The sequence below is a fragment of the Pelophylax lessonae genome (assembly GCF_965119305.1).
Source record: "Pelophylax lessonae genome assembly, chromosome: 4".
Taxonomy (NCBI): domain Eukaryota; kingdom Metazoa; phylum Chordata; class Amphibia; order Anura; family Ranidae; genus Pelophylax; species Pelophylax lessonae.
Window position 1 is genome coordinate 503376771 of NC_138771.1, and position 16259 is coordinate 503393029.

A 16259-nucleotide genomic window follows, 5' to 3' on the forward strand; every position below is an offset into this window, starting at 1 on the left:
GAAGGGAGAGTCCCAGGACGGCTGATGGACTCATGGACATCGCTGACAGAGAGGGGGCACAGGTAAGTATTAGGGGTGCTGGGGGGACTGCTACACACACAAGGCTTTTTATCTTAACGCATAAAATGCATAAAGACAAAAAAAAAAAAAAAAACCTTCCAGACTTTACAACCCCTTTAAAGAAAACATTCATATTTATTTTCTGCTTAAAGGTCATCTTCAATGGTTCACTTATAGTGGTAATATCACTAATTATCGCGGTGTTCTTTTTTGTTATATGTATGTCAGTGTTAATTTTGGCAGCAAATTTCAATTTAGTTTTAGTCTTCGTCTTAGGACTAAAATGGCATTTTAGTTTTAGTCCCATTTTAGTCTTCTGCAAGTGTTTTAGTTTTAGTCGTATTTAGTCGACTAAAACGTCCTACATTTTAGACGACTAAAACTCATTTTAGTGATCTATAATCTAATGGGTGTAGTTCATTTGTAATTTGTAATGCATTATTTAAGCATTTCTCTACAATTTCCAAACTAACAATACTACTGCTGGTCCTGGAGTGAAAAATATAATATGATATTATTAATGGTATTAAGCTTTGAGCATGCACCAGTGTTAATTTTGGCAGCAAATTTCGATCTAGTTTTAGTTATAGTCTTTTGACTAAAATGCCATTTTAGTCTTAGTCGTATTTTAGTCTTAAGACTAAAATGCCATTTTAGTTTTAGTCGTATTTTAGTCATCTGAATTGTTTTAGTTTTAGTCGTATTTTAGTCGACTAAAATTGTGTTAATTTAGTCGACGAAAACGTTTTAGTCAGTTTTAGTCGACGAAATTAACAATGATGTATGTACACTGTGCCAATATCTCACAGCAAAATCGCAGCTCATTCTTTTAGGCCTCATGCACAATGTAAGTTATCAAAACATTAGTAGAAAGCTGTAGCTGTGGAAGGAGTCTCAACTTTTTTTTTAGATTTTTTCAGCTGTAGCGTTTTTTTTTTTTTTTTTTAGCTTTCCCACGAAAGCTTATGGCGCAAAAACGTTGATAAACGCTGAATAGCCACGTTTTTCAGCTTTTATCAGAGTTAGAGCGTTTTCACAGCTGAAAAACGCCTCTTAAAACCCACTAGTTCTGTGTGTGTTTTTTTTTTTTTTACAGCCAGAAAACGCCCCTGCCAAAAACTGCTGATAACAGCCTATGTGTGCATGGACACATAGGATAACATGCTGGGGAGTTTACTGGCTACAGAGAAAAGTGTATGATGGCAAAAACAGCCGCTGTAAAAAATGTCCAGTGTGCATGAGGCCTTAATAAGATTTTTAGTCTATATTTATTTATTTTTTGTTATTTTGGTCTAAGTGTAGTTTCTTACATTTGTTTTTCTGCAAGGTGGCAGCAGTCCCCATCGAGGAGGCAGCAGTGGCCAGCAGTCCCCATCGAGGAGGCAGCAGTGGCCAGCAGCCCCCATCGAGGAGGCAGCAGTGGCCAGCAGTGGCCAGCAGTCCCCATCGAGGAGGCAGCAGTGGCCAGCAGTCACCATCGAGGAGGCAGCAGTGGCCAGCAGTCACCATCGAGGAGGCAGCAGTGGCCAGCAGTCACCATCAAGACGGCAGCAGTGGCCAGCAGTCACCATCAAGGAGGCAGCAGTGGCCAGCAGTCACCATCGAGGAGGCAGCAGTGGCCAGCAGTCACCATCGAGGAGGCAGCAGTGGCCAGCAGTCACCATCGAGGAGGCAGCAGTGGCCAGCAGTCACCATCGAGGAGGCAGCAGTGGCCAGCAGTCACCATCGAGGAGGCAGCAGTGGCCAGCAGTCACCATCGAGGAGGCAGCAGTGGCCAGCAGTCACCATCGAGGAGGCAGCAGTGGCCAGCAGTCACCATCGAGGAGGCAGCAGTGGCCAGCAGTCACCATCGAGGAGGCAGCAGTGGCCAGCAGTCACCATCGAGGAGGCAGCAGTGGCCAGCAGTCACCATCGAGGAGGCAGCAGTGGCCAGCAGTCACCATCGAGGAGGCAGCAGTGGCCAGCAGTCACCATCGAGGAGGCAGCAGTGGCCAGCAGTCACCATCGAGGAGGCAGCAGTGGCCAGCAGTCACCATCGAGGAGGCAGCAGTGGCCAGCAGTCACCATCGAGGAGGCAGCAGTGGCCAGCAGTCACCATCGAGGAGGCAGCAGTGGCCAGCAGTCACCATCGAGGAGGCAGCAGTGGCCAGCAGTCACCATCGAGGAGGCAGCAGTGGCCAGCAGTCACCATCGAGGAGGCAGCAGTGGCCAGCAGTCACCATCGAGGAGGCAGCAGTGGCCAGCAGTCACCATCGAGGAGGCAGCAGTGGCCAGCAGTCACCATCGAGGAGGCAGCAGTGGCCAGCAGTCACCATCGAGGAGGCAGCAGTGGCCAGCAGTCACCATCGAGGAGGCAGCAGTGGCCAGCAGTCACCATCGAGGAGGCAGCAGTGGCCAGCAGTCACCATCGAGGAGGCAGCAGTGGCCAGCAGTCACCATCGAGGAGGCAGCAGTGGCCAGCAGTCACCATCGAGGAGGCAGCAGTGGCCAGCAGTCACCATCGAGGAGGCAGCAGTGGCCAGCAGTCACCATCGAGGAGGCAGCAGTGGCCAGCAGTCACCATCAAGATGGCAGCAGTGGTCATCAGCAGTCTCCAAGGTAGCAGCAGTCTTGAAAAGGTAGCAACAGTCTAGCAGTCTCATTCAAGTCTCTTAAATACAGGTGTCCTTCAAAGAATATATATATTTTATCCCCAGCAGGGGGCTCCTTCTCACCTGCTGCAGCATTTCCTCTGTTGCATTCAGCTTTTCCCTGTGTTCCTCCAGGCAGAACTCGAGGTCTCGTATCTTCTCACCCTGGGCTTCTACCTGGTCAGTGAGCACACTCACCTGTTTAATGAGGAGATGGGAAATGTAATTGAGAAAACTCAAATATATTCAAATACCTTTATGGTAAATGATAGGAAACCAGCATCTTTCTGGGGACTAAGCTGCCATGTAGCTGCTAAGATTTAAAGAAGTTTCTATGGCAAAAGGAACCTATTAAAAAGGAAAATGTATGATTGAGTAGTCCACGGAAGTCTGGGCCTAGGGTAGCAAGGGGGTCCAAGGCCATGCCCTTGGGCCTGCCAGAAAATCTCACCACTATGGCCGATTGTGAACTGTCCATATCTACTTCCACTTGGCTACAGGTAACAGGATTGGTTGCAAAAAAGTTTATGGTGCAAAGCACCAGTTCCCTGTGCTCAGAGAGGTGTAGTTACTAGTCCACCTTATTAGGGTCTTTCTACTGTTTCTGGAGCTGTGGACTCGACAACCCAGGATAAATGTTGCGGCCTTGCTGCCCTTTACACGACCAGGGAAGTCTGGAAATACTGTAAACCACAAACAAACACAGGGGCGCACGGGCCTAGTGCATTATCCTTTGGTTCGTTTATTTAAAAGTAAAGAAGATTAAAAATACTCACAAACGAGTTCTTGGTTAAAAGCATAACACATAAGGAACGCAGTCCTCAGTAGTTAGATCCGAGGGTAAGTTGTCCCTTGAATTCGTATTGGCTAACGCGTTTCGAGGCTTAGCCTCTTCCTCAGAGCCTCGAAACGCGTTAGCCAATACGAATTCAAGGGACAACTTACCCTTGGATCTTACTACTGAGGACTGCGTTCCATGTGTTATGCTTTTAACCAAGAACTCGTTTGTGAGTATTTTTAATCTTCTTTACTTTTAAAAAAACCAACCAAAGGATAATGCACTAGGCCCGTGCGCCCCTGTGTTTGTTTGTTGTTTACAGTAACAGGATTGGTACCTTGGGGATCTAGCTACAGTTGATGAAAGGTTTCACCCAATGCCCTGGGAAGAGACACTGCAGGACTTGGAATATAAAGAAGTGGAACATGAAGGAGCAAAGAGGAAACTAGTATGTCATTTCATATCTTTAAAGGGGGAAAGAGGGGGTGGGATACTTCACCAAATAGTGAACCGACGCAGATCCCAATACCTGCAGCACTAACGACTCCTTGTCATTCTCCAGGCGAGCCAGACGCTCCTGGTAGATGTCAGCAGTACCTGAGATGTGTCCATTAATCTGCAAGACATGGGATATATCAGAAATTTAGTCTAGCAGAAGACAATTCGTGAAACCTCACACAAGTAGATCTAAACCCAATAATAAAATATCATAAAGGCTTTAAAACTTTCAAGTAATTCTCAAAGTTCTTTCCAGCCTTTTAAAACCTGTAGTTTTCATTAAAACAATCCCTGGTGATGCTGCATTAAGGTCCTTAATTAGACGCTTCCTTTTTAGGGCTGACAACTGTTGCCCAATTAAAAGTGATTGTAAACTCTCACCTTGTAAAACAACCCATTCAGTTTAAAATAGAAATGAAAGGCAAAAAACATTTCTGTAAAGATATAAAAAGAAAACACTATAAATATCTTTGTATCCCTTTCTTATAAGTGATCGCATACCCTCTGTTCTCAGCTGCATAAGGAGCTCAGAGAGCTAGGGGAGAAAAAACAGAAGAACATGGATCTTTTCGATGAAAGGCGTGTCGGGAAAAGTCTGATCTTTGGAGGAGAGTAGGCTGAATTTCCAGCATAGTTAGAAAACGGACCACGGTGTGTCCTCCTGCTTAGTGTGGTCGGTTTTTAAAAGGAAAACAGAGGGACTGGCAGGAACACCAGGGAATTTTCATAAAGGAAGCAATACAAAGATCAAGATACATTTTAATACAAGTACATGGTACAGCAGGCACATATCAAGAATATGAAATGTTGGGTTTACATATTCTTTAAATCCAGAATGTGGGTGGGGTGAAGGCGCCCTATACTATTGGTTACAATATCAAAACACCTGTGCACTTGGGTTTTAAAAGGCGCCAGATATCAATTCACAACCATATATCAGAAAACATCACTTCATTTTTACATAATAAAAAAAAAAAGAAATTGTACATAAAAACACCTGCTACCTCTTAAAAATGATTCTGATCATCATAATTTTGGTGTAGCAAAAGTAAATATCAAACCCACATTGATTACATTATAGGTCAATGTTACAAACTGCTCTGTCCCAAAATTGGACCATATATAATGCTTTTGGCAGATAAGCCCTAAAAGGTAAGTGAAAAGAAGGGTCACCGATGAGCTCTACGCATTTCATTGCCAAAGTTGCTTCATCAGGAGAAACATACATCTACAAATACAGCATACACTATATTATCAACAGCATACACTATATTATCAACAGCATACACTATATTATCAAAAGTGTTAGGATGCCTGCCTTTACACACACATGAACTTTATTGGCATTCCAGTCTTAGTCCGTAAGGTTCAATAATGAGTTGGCCCTCCCTTTGCAGCTATAACAGCTTCAACTCTTCTGGGAAGGCTGTCCACAAGGTTTAGGAGTGTGTATATAGGAATGTTTGACCATTCTTCCAGAAGTGCATTTATGAGGCCAGGCACTGATGTTAGACAAGAAGGCCTGGCTCGCTGTCTCCACTTCAATTCCTTTCAAAGGTGTTCTATCGGGTTGAGTTCAGGACTCTGTGCAGGCCAATTAAGTTCCTTCACCCTAAACTCGTTCATCCATGGACCTTTGTGCACTGGTGCTGTCAGAGAATGTTTCATAGAAGGATTGGCAAATCTGCAAATGCCCACCAAAACCGAACATTGGCACTTAGAAATTCGCCAATGCACATGAGCGCACAGGCAAGAACGGCCCCAAACGCAACAAAGCGCACGCAATGCGTGACAGTGGCCTATTTAAAGCCTGCAGCATGAGTTGCTGGATGATCTTCAGCTCCCCCCGTGTGTTCCTGTGCTTGATATTATTGGATTTCCTGTTACCGACCCGGATTGATTTTGACCCGTTTTGTCCCCACAATCCCAGCTTTGACCCTTGGCTTGTTCCAGTGACCCTGCTTCTTCGTGTTCGACCCCTGGCTTGCTCTTCTGACTCTGCTAGTGCCTGATTACCAGAGTTTGACCCCAGCTGACTCCTAACCCTGCTTGCTGCTTACATCTGGCTGACATTCTGTGCATGATTTCTGGCCTGGCTCCTGACTTTGTTCCTGGCTCTCCCTGTTGCCAAGTCTCACCCGGTACTCCTGCCCAACAGTGCATCCTGCTCGTCAGCCGCCATCCAGCGGACATCTCTGCATTACCTAATCCTGTTGCAGCTGGCAACCCCTGCTTCCTTGAGCATAGCACTCCCTGTTAGCACCATTCTGGGGTGCTCTGCACTTAGCCGCAAGGGAAGCCCTCTCAGCACTTCGGCTTCCGACCAGGTATATAACAGGTGTGCAGTCATGTTGAAACAGGAAGGGGCCATCCCCAAACTGTTCCCACAAAGTTGGGAGCATGAAATTGTCAAATGTCTTGGTATGTTAATGCTATAGGAGCTCCCTTCCCTGGAACGAAGGGGCCAGGCCTAACCCCTGAAAAACAACCACACCCCATAATCCCCCCTCGACCAAATAATTTGGACCAGTGCATAAAGCAAGGTCCATAAAGACATGGATGAGTCAGTTTGGGTTGAAGGAACTTGATTGGCCTGCACAGAGTCCTGATCTCAACCTGAAAGAACACCTTTGGGATGAATTAGAGCGCAGACTGCAAGCCAGGCCTTCTTGTCCAACATCAGTGCCTGACCACACAAATGCGCTTCTGAAAGAATGGTCAAACATTCCCAAAGACACACTCCTTAACCTTGTGGACAGCCTTCTCAGAAGAGTTAAGCTGTTAAAGCTGCAAAGGGTTGGCCAACTCAGTACTGAACCCTATGGATCAAGACTGGGATGCTATTAAAGTTCATGTGCACCGATACTTTTGACAATACTTTTGACAATATAGAGTATATACTTCCTATTTCTACTATAGGGAATATTCCCTGTGCAGTCTACCTGGAATATTGGACTATATATTGAACTGACTCTCTGAATGCTGTGGATCCATGTTTGGCCCAACCACTCACCTCTGTGGAATCAATTAATTATCTGGGAGTGTGCCAGTGGCAGCTGGTGCCCACAATTTTTATTTTTTTTGGGGGGTGGGGGGCGCAAACTGAAAAATGTAAATCGGCATTGCTTTGCGGGAAAAAACGCTGTAAAAAGATTGCGTGACTTTGGAGGTCACAAAAGTGTGAAAGGGGCCTTCAGTAATCAAGGTATAGTGTGCCCCCTTTCAATGCAGAGAGACCAGCGTGCCCCCTTTCAATGCAGAGTGACCAGCGTGCCCCCCTTTCAATGCAGAGTGACCAGCGTGCCCCCCTTTCAATGCAGAGTGACCAGCGTGCCCCCCTTTCAATGCAGAGTGACCAGCGTGCCCCCCTTTCAATGCAGAGTGAACAGCGTGCCCCCCTTTCAATGCAGAGTGAACAGCGTGCCCCCCTTTCAATGCAGAGTGAACAGCGTGCCCCCCTTTCAATGCAGAGAGACCAGCGTGCCCCCCTTTCAATGCAGAGAGACCAGCGTGCCCCCTTTCAATGCAGAGAGACCAGCGTGCCCCCTTTCAATGCAGAGAGATCATCGTGCCCCCTTTCAATGCAGAGAGACCAGCGTGCCCCCTTTCAATGCAGAGAGATCAGCATGCCCCCTTGCAATGCAGAGAGATCAGCGTGCCCCCTTTCAATGCAGAGTGACCTGCGTGCCCCCTTTCAATGCAGAGAGACCAGCCTGCCCCCTTTCAATGAAGAGAGATCATCGTGCCCCCTTTCAATGCAGAGAGACCAGTGTGCCCCCTTTCAATGCAGAGTGACCAGCATGCCCCCTTTCATTGCAGAGAGACCAGTGTGCCCCCTTTCAATGCAGAGAGATCAGCATGCCCCCATCAATGCAGAGTGACCAGCGTGCCCCCTTCAATGCAGAGAGACTTACCTGCAGCGCCGGGCGTCTCCTCGAGCCCTCCCGCCTCCTCCTCGGCCAATGGCATGCGTTCGCCTTTCGGCCAATCAGGAAGCGAGTCTCGGACCCGCTTCCTGATTGGCCAGGAGGAGGATCCGTGTGACAATAGCGAATTTTCATTCGCTATTGTCACACAATGGGTTGGCTCGGGGCGCACTGCTCTGCACCCCGGGCCCACCCTTTTCTGAAGCCTATTAGAGCCTCTGGCTCTAATCAGGTGATTAAAAAAAAACCCCCATTGAACTCCATGCGTCCGACGCCCTGCATGTAGATTAGGGGGCCGGACGCATGGATAGGGGGGGCAGCGCCCCTGCGCTCCCAACGCACCAGCCACCATTGGAGTGCGCCCCACTTCACAAGCGGATCCCCCCTCCCTTCTTTCCTCAATTTTGATCTATTCACAGGTCTGAGGGATTGTTGGGTTGGTTACTGCAGTTATCCCTCAAGTTGTTTGTTGTTTTTATTGTTGAGAGTTTGTATGATTCTGGGAGTCTATGCATGCCACATTTTTCAGTCAAAGTTTTTCCTTTGAATAAATTTTGTGTCCATTGTTGACCCTTGTCTGGGGAGAATTTCCTCTCTCCTCTATTTTTTCATACATACACACGGTCTATAAAATGTTTCTGTACTTTTTTTATATTTAATAGAGTTAAAAAAGTACGTAAACTTCTTAAAGAACGTGTGTGTGTGTGTGTATATATTAAATACAATTATAAACATCATAATTCATCATTTTTTAAATTATGAAAAATAAAAAAGTGTATAATATTTGTATTTATATTTTTACTGTATAAATTTACTTTTCTTTTTCTATATATTGAATTACAGATTCTGATATATATGTATGTATTCTGATAAGGAAATCAGCACCAAGAAAAAAAAATAAATAAAAAATAAATAAAAACCAGATTTAAAAAAAAAAAAAAAAAAAATGTCAATTGTTGGTACACAGAGCAAATAATGTCATTCAGGAGGGGCTCATTCACACCATAAATGTGCATCATGACCTCCATTATAGCATTGCATGGTGACCCTGTAGTGGTGTACTGAGGTGCACTAAGATGCAAAATTAATTACGCCCCAACTGGAATGCACCCCTGTTATAGTGCACTGCAACATACAGATGTGGTATAAGAAAATAAACTGCACAGGGCCTGTTTTTCTGTGCATTCACAGCCCATTATTTTTAAAATAAATTCTTCATACTGTATAATGCACCTAAGTGCATAAATATAGTTGGTCAATTTTGTGACAAAGGGAAATATATATAGCCAGTTCCTAAGTGGGTAATATGCCTTTTTAAAATGTAAATGACAATTCACGGGTCAGCGTGCTCCCAGATCCATAAACAGCTGCTGGGCATTCAGGGCGCAGTGTGCGGAGACACGTAGGCGCATTAGATACACTAACACAATGGTACGTCACATACACCATTCCCACAGACAGGTGCTCAAATAGCGACAAGTGTTTCACTGCTGGATGAACCCAATAACCAGATGGATGTAATGTTTAACCAGAGGCCGGTTATGTGCCCAACATCTGTGAAATGTAAATACGAGCTCCACACATAGCGGGATCACCCAGCGCACACACCATTATACTGAGCTTCATTATATTATTACCATTATACTGAGCTTCCCACAATGTACGGGGACTGTGTACAGATTTCCTTTTTTTGTGTTAATTTTAAAGTAAAGTAAGGAGATCGAAAATGTCAGATTTAAAAAAAAAAAAAAAAAAAAAAAAGTTAGTGTATTTCTGGAGGAAAAGAAGAAAAAAAAACCCCCCAGTGCCTCAGTCACCCATTACCCAAAGATCCAATACTGCAGAACTGGGAATAAAGAGGGCTTAGGGGGGAAAAAAAGCAGGACCTCTGGAATGGGTTGTCTATTGCAATGCTCTTCCTGCATAACATTTAAAAATCGATGCAAAAATAAATGAATAAAAAAAAAAAAAAAAAAAAAGGAAACTTCTGAGATTTGTCCAGCCTTTAATGTAAACAAAAGCAACTGACAATTTGGGCGATGAACAGAGATCATACAGAAAGGAAACTTTTTTTTTCTTTTATGAAGAATGATCTGAACGCACAGATTAACTTTCAACTGGCTGCCTGTGCTGTGGGGTGTAGCCGGGACACAAAGCCAATAAAAGGGAAGCGATTGCTTTTATTGGAGAAAGATTAAAGTCCCTCCACAAACCCCCCACGCTTCAGATGTCATGTTTGTGCTGGAGAAGAGTCAACAACACACGTCTATAAAAACCTGACAGCGAAACAGTGTCAGAATGCATTAACAAACTATAAAAAAAAAAAAAAACATTATTGTGCAACCACAACCAAACAGCTGGTGTGATGGCTGCATTCATTTTCTTTCTTCAGGGTTTTCCCCTTTATATTCACCTGATGATCCAGCCCATAACTCACTTCCTGTCTAAGGGTGACAACGCTCACTCTCTGTACTACATCTATGAAAGAGCTGCATTGTCACCCTAGGACAGAAGCGTACTTGGACTACATACCTCCCCCCTGTCTTGAGCTCCATAATGTAAAGGGGAGGTATTCTATATTCCACAGGTGACAGCTGGGAAAGTGCTCTACTCTGTGAAAAAGCCTCCGGGTACCACTGTACTCCAGCCATAGTCCCTCTTCCATTACAAAGTCAAAACTCCTCCCCTTCTAGATTCCAGAGCATGCAAAATTTTCGGCAGAATTGTCCAATGCAAAAATGTCAGACTGGATAACCATGCAAAACCTTTGTGCACCCCTAGTCAGCTTCTTGTTGAGCAGGGAAGATTACAGTGGACCTGTGTTGACTATATTTTTTCAAGTAAAGTTCAAATGCAATGTAATGTGTCAGTGTAACACTTTCAGGTATTTGTCATCAAGAATCTCAGTACTGCCCCTGGGAATTATATTATTATATAGAATTATCTACAGTAATAATAATAATGTCTGCGGGAGAGGAGACTGGGGAAATGCTTCCTCTTGCTTGCAGCAGACTAATAACATTAAAGCGGTAGTATACTCCGCCAATGAACTTTTACCTACAGGTAAACCTATGATAAGGCTTACCTGTAGGTAAAACGAATATCTCCTAAACCTGCACAGTTTTAGAGATATTTGCCCTGCATGCAGCTGCTGACACCAGCGGCGCATGCACTCTGAAGGTCCGGCGGGAGTGACGTCATCGCGGCTCCGGCCACTCACATCACCGGAGCCGCCGAAACCGGAAGAGACGCCGAGGGAACATGACAGCTCCTTCAGTGGTGCCCGGACGACCGTGTCGGGGCTTCGTTTTAAGGTATTTCATAATGAGCTAGTATGCTATGCATACTAGCTCATTATGCCTTTGTCCTGCAGGTTTTTTTTTTTTTTTTTGTTTAGGAGGATACAATTGCTTTAATCTATAGCCCTAGAGACTAAGGATGGCTTTTTAAAAAGGTAAAATGTGGAGCTTTTTTTGAAAACCGAAAGGACAGGAATTTTCAAGTTCCTGGAAAGGTCCACTTTCAGGTAGTGGAGTATCAGGTGTTCAGTATTAAATATTTAATGGTCTCAGATGGAAAGTAGAATCTACAACTTGAAATCTGCAAAAGATAAAAGGCATAGAAATACAACATGCAAACACCAGACAACATTCTCAACAGGCTCTAGCAGTGCTATAAACTGCAATCAGTTGACCTACAGCTGCCTGAAAGCTACAGTGGCAGCAGTTTGTACAGAAGTACAAAACTAGTGGATGGGATTAATGCAAAGATATTCACCCATGAGAGGTATTCAGTGGGTACGGAAAGTATTCAGACCCCCTTAAATTTTTCACTCTTTGTTATATTGCAGCCATTTGCTAAAATCATTTAAGTTCATTCTTCTTCCTCATGAATGTACACATAGCACCCCATACTGACAGAAAAACACAGAATTGTTGATATTGTTGCAGATTTATTAAAAAAGAAAAACTGAAATATCACATGGTCCTAAGTATTCAGACCCTTTGCTGTGACACTCATATATTTAACTCAGGTGCTTTCCATTTCTTCTGATCATCCTTGAGATGGTTCTACACCTTCATTTGAGTCCAGCTGTGTTTGATTATACTGATTGGACTTGATTAGGAAAGCCACACACCTGTCTATATAAGACCTTCCAGATCACAATGCATGTCAGAGCAAATGAGAATCATGAGGTCAAAGGAACTGCCTGAAGAGCTCAGAGACAGAATTGTGGCAAGGCACAGATCTGGCCAAGGTTACAAAAAGATTTCTGCTGCACTTAAGGTTCCTAAGAGCACAGTGGCCTCCATAATCCTCAAATGGAAGACGTTTGGGATGACCAGAACCCTTCCTAGAGCTGGCCGTCCGGCCAAACTGAGCTATCGGGGGAGAAGAGCCTTGGTGAGAGAGGTAAAGAAGAACCCAAAGATCACTGTGGCTGAGCTCCAGAGATGCAGTCAGGAGATGGGAGAAAGTTGTAGAAAGTCAACCATCACTGCAGCCCTCCACCAGTCGGGGCTTTATGGCAGAGTGGCCCGACGGAAGCCTCTCCTCAGTGTAAGACACATGAAAGCCCGCATGGAGTTTGCTAAAAAACACCTGAAGGACTCCAAGATGGTGAGAAATAAGATTCTCTGGTCTGATGAGACCAAAATAGAACTTTTTGGCCTTAATTCTATGCGGTATGTGTGGAGAAAACCAGGCACTGCTCATCACCTGTCCAATACAGTCCCAACAGTGAAGCATGGTGGTGGCAGCATCATGCTGTGGGGGTGTTTTTCAGCTGCAGGGACAGGACGACTGGTTGCAATCGAGGGAAAGATGAATGCGGCCAAGTACAGGGATATCCTGGACAAAAACCTTCTCCAGAGTGCTCTGGACCTCAGACTGGGCCAAAGGTTTACCTTCCAACAAGACAATGACCCTAAGCACACAGCTAAAATAACGAAGGAGTGGCTTCACAACAACTCAGTGACTGTTCTTGAATGGCCCAGCCAGAGCCCTGACTTAAACCCAATTGAGCATCTCTGGAGAGACCTAAAAATGTCTGTCCACCAACGTTTACCATCCAACCTGACAGAACTGGAGAGGATCTGCAAGGAGGAATGGCAGAGGATCCCCAAATCCAGGTGTGAAAGACTTGTTGCATCTTTCCCAAAAAGACTCCTGGCTGTATTAGATCAAAAGGGGGCTTCTACTAAATACTGAGCAAAGGGTCTGAATACTTAGGACCATGTGATATTTCAGTTTTTCTTTTTTAATAAATCTGCAACAATGTCAACAATTCTGTGTTTTTCTGTCAGTATGGGGTGCTATGTGTACATTCATGAGGAAGAAGAATGAACTTAAATGATTTTAGCAAATGGCTGCAATATAACAAAGAGTGAAAAATTTAAGGGGGTCTGAATACTTTCCGTACCCACTGTATATCCTCTCCGCAGGAAACTCAAAAAGGGGACACAAATTTTGACTTTATTAGTAACCCATGAACACAACTCTTAAAAAAAACAAAAAAAAAAAAAAATAACATATAAAATAAAAACAAAGTGGATGGTGCATCCCAAATTGTGTACACGGGGTACGATAAAGGGCTCTTTCACACGGGCGATCCGATCAGATCCGCCTGTCAGTTTTCTAGGCGTATCTGATCGGATTCTCAATGCAGCTCTATGGGGCAGCGGGTGTCAGCGGAGACATGTCCGCTGACACCCGCTGCCATCCGCATCCGATCCTGTCCGTGAAATCTGGACGGATGGAAACCCTATTTTTCCATCCGTTCAGTAATCGGATCGGATGAGAGCAGACAGGCGGTCCGCTCTCATCCGATCCCCCATAGAGGGCAGCGGGGGCTGAGACACCTCCCTCTCCGCTCTGCAAGCGGAGACGGAGCTGTCATCCGCCGGCTCAGCAGGGATCGTGGATCGATCCCCGCTGAGCAACACGGATCCGCCTACGGAGGCGGACCGTGTGAAAGAGCCCAAAGTCCACATTTTTTTGTCTCCTTTTCCTGCAGTGTGGCCTAAAGTTTTGAGAAATATACATTTTCACAAAGTCTGCTGTCTCAGTTTTTATGATGGCAATTTGCACATACTCCAGAATGTTATGAAGAGTGATCAGATGAAATGCAATTGATGGCAAAGTCCTTCTTTGCCATGAAAATGAACTTAATCCCATAAAAATACATTTCCACTGCATTTGTGATGAAGGCTTCAGGGCTCCCAAGAAAGTCCAGCAAGTGCCAGGATCTTCGCTTACAGTTGATTTAGCTGCGGGATCGGGGCACCACCATTGCAGATCTTGCTCAGGAATGGCAGCAGGTAGGTATGAGTGCATCTGCATACAGTGAGAAGACTTTTGGAAGATGGGATGGTGTCAAGGGCAGCAAAGAAGCCATTTCTCTCCAGGAAAAACATCAAGGACAGACTGATATTCTGCGAAAGGCACAGGGATTGTACTGCTGAGGACTGGGGTGAAGTCATTTTCTGTGATTAATCACTTTTTCTGTTTGGGGCATCCGGAAAAATCCTTGTGGAGAAGAAAAGGTGAGCGCTACCATCAGTCCTGTGTCATGCCAACAGTAATGCATCCTGAGACCATTCATGTGTGGGGTTGCTCCTCAGCCAAGGGAGTGGTGGGCTCACTCACAATTTTGCCTAAAAACACAGTCATGAATAAAGAATGGTACAAAAACATTCTCCGGGAGCAACTTCTCTCAACCATCCAAGAACAGTGTGGTGAGGAACAAAGCCTTTTACACCATGATGGAGAACCTTGCCATAAGGTAAAAGTGATTACAAAGTGGCCTGGGGAACAAAACATCGAAACTGTTGGTCCATGGCCAGGAAACTCCCCAGACCTTATTAACACTGAGAACTTGTGGTCAATCCTCAAGAGGCGGGTGAACAAAAAAGCCCCACAAATTCTGACAAACTCCGATTACGCAAGAATGGGCTGCCATCAGTCAGGATGTGGCCCAGAAGTTGATTGACAGCATGCCAGGGCAAATTGCAGGAGGTCTTGAAAAAGAAGGGTCAGCCCTGCAAATATTAGCTCTTTGCATAAACTTAATTTAATTGTCACTAAAAGCCTTTGACACTTATGAAATGCTTGTAATTATTACTTCAGTATACCATAGTAACATCTGACAAAAAGATCTAAAAACACTGAAGAAGCAAACTTTGCTATAATATTTGTGTCATCCTCAAAACCTTTGGCCACGGCTGTACAAAATATTTTAGGCTGCATTCACATCTGAGCATTGCTTTTTTGCGTGCTTTTCGCCCATTTTGTCACTGCGTTTGAGCTTCAGGCATTTTTATATTTGACTACAGGAAACAATAGAATTTGTGACATTACCTAGTTGCTGTGTGGACATACCAGCTTAAAGATGCACTTTAACTCATGGCAAAATGTGTGTTTAGTGCATGTTTGTGTGCACCAATACAATTATACAGGATTTATCCACTTCCCGCAAACCGACTTACCTGTACGTTGGTTTGAAGAAGTGATTGCACCATTTTTCTTTTAAAGCCGGGCGATGTCTACTACCCCCCTGCTGCTCTGCTCGGGTCTCTCGTCCCACCGGGAGACCTGAGCGACCAGCCGTCGGACGTGCTAGATTCGGCTTTGATCGGGTCTCCCATAATGTAACCCGGAAGCGACGTCACAACGTCACGTCGTCACTTCTGGTTTACTCGGCTGCCAACGGCACCGATTTAGAAAAAGTGACCTTATTCAAAAATGCAGTTTTGAATACTTTTAAGTGCAGTGGTGGGGTTTGCGGTCTTTTAGACCACAGATCCCTCCATAGAGAGTACCCGTCACTGCCTATTACTGTCTCAAGGGAGGTTTACATTCCTCGTGACAGCAATAAAAGTGATTTTTTTTTTTTTAAAGGAACAGTAATGAAAAGAAAAAAAATAATAAAAATGTAGAATTTTTTTAAAGTGGCCTCGTGAGCTCGCGCACCAAAGAAAACTACGTAAGTCACACCTGCAAATATAAAATATGTTCAAACACATGTGAGGTATTGCAGCGATCATCAGAGCAATAATTCTAGTAAAAGACCTCAAACGCTAAACTGGTAACCGTTAAAATTTTTTAAAGCGTTGCCTATGGAGATTTTTAAGTACCATAGTTTGTTGGCATTCCACGAGCGTGCGCAATTTTAAACCGTAACATGTTAGGCATCTATTTACTCAGTGTGACATCATCTTTCACAATATACCAAAAAATTGGGCTAACTTTATAATTTTTTTATTTTTTTTTTTAATTCAGCGAAGTGTATTGTTTTCCAAAATATTGCGTTTGAAAGACTGATGCGCAAATACTATGTGAAAAAAATATTGCAACGACCGCCATTTT

General features: G+C 44.4%; 1 protein-coding gene across 8 annotated transcripts in view; it reads right to left on the minus strand.

Moving 5' to 3' along the window:
- The window catches only part of PPFIBP1 (PPFIA binding protein 1), a 138095-nt gene that overhangs the window by 89361 nt on the left and 32475 nt on the right, over window positions 1-16259 (minus strand). For all 8 annotated transcript variants that reach the window (XM_082255339.1, XM_082255340.1, XM_082255338.1 and 5 more), the window contains exons 3-4: window positions 3998-4084; window positions 2775-2888 (exon numbers count right to left, since the gene is read on the minus strand). In XM_082255339.1, the coding sequence (XP_082111465.1) occupies window positions 2775-2888; window positions 3998-4084 (201 nt within the window). The remainder of the gene's footprint in view (window positions 1-2774; window positions 2889-3997; window positions 4085-16259) is intronic.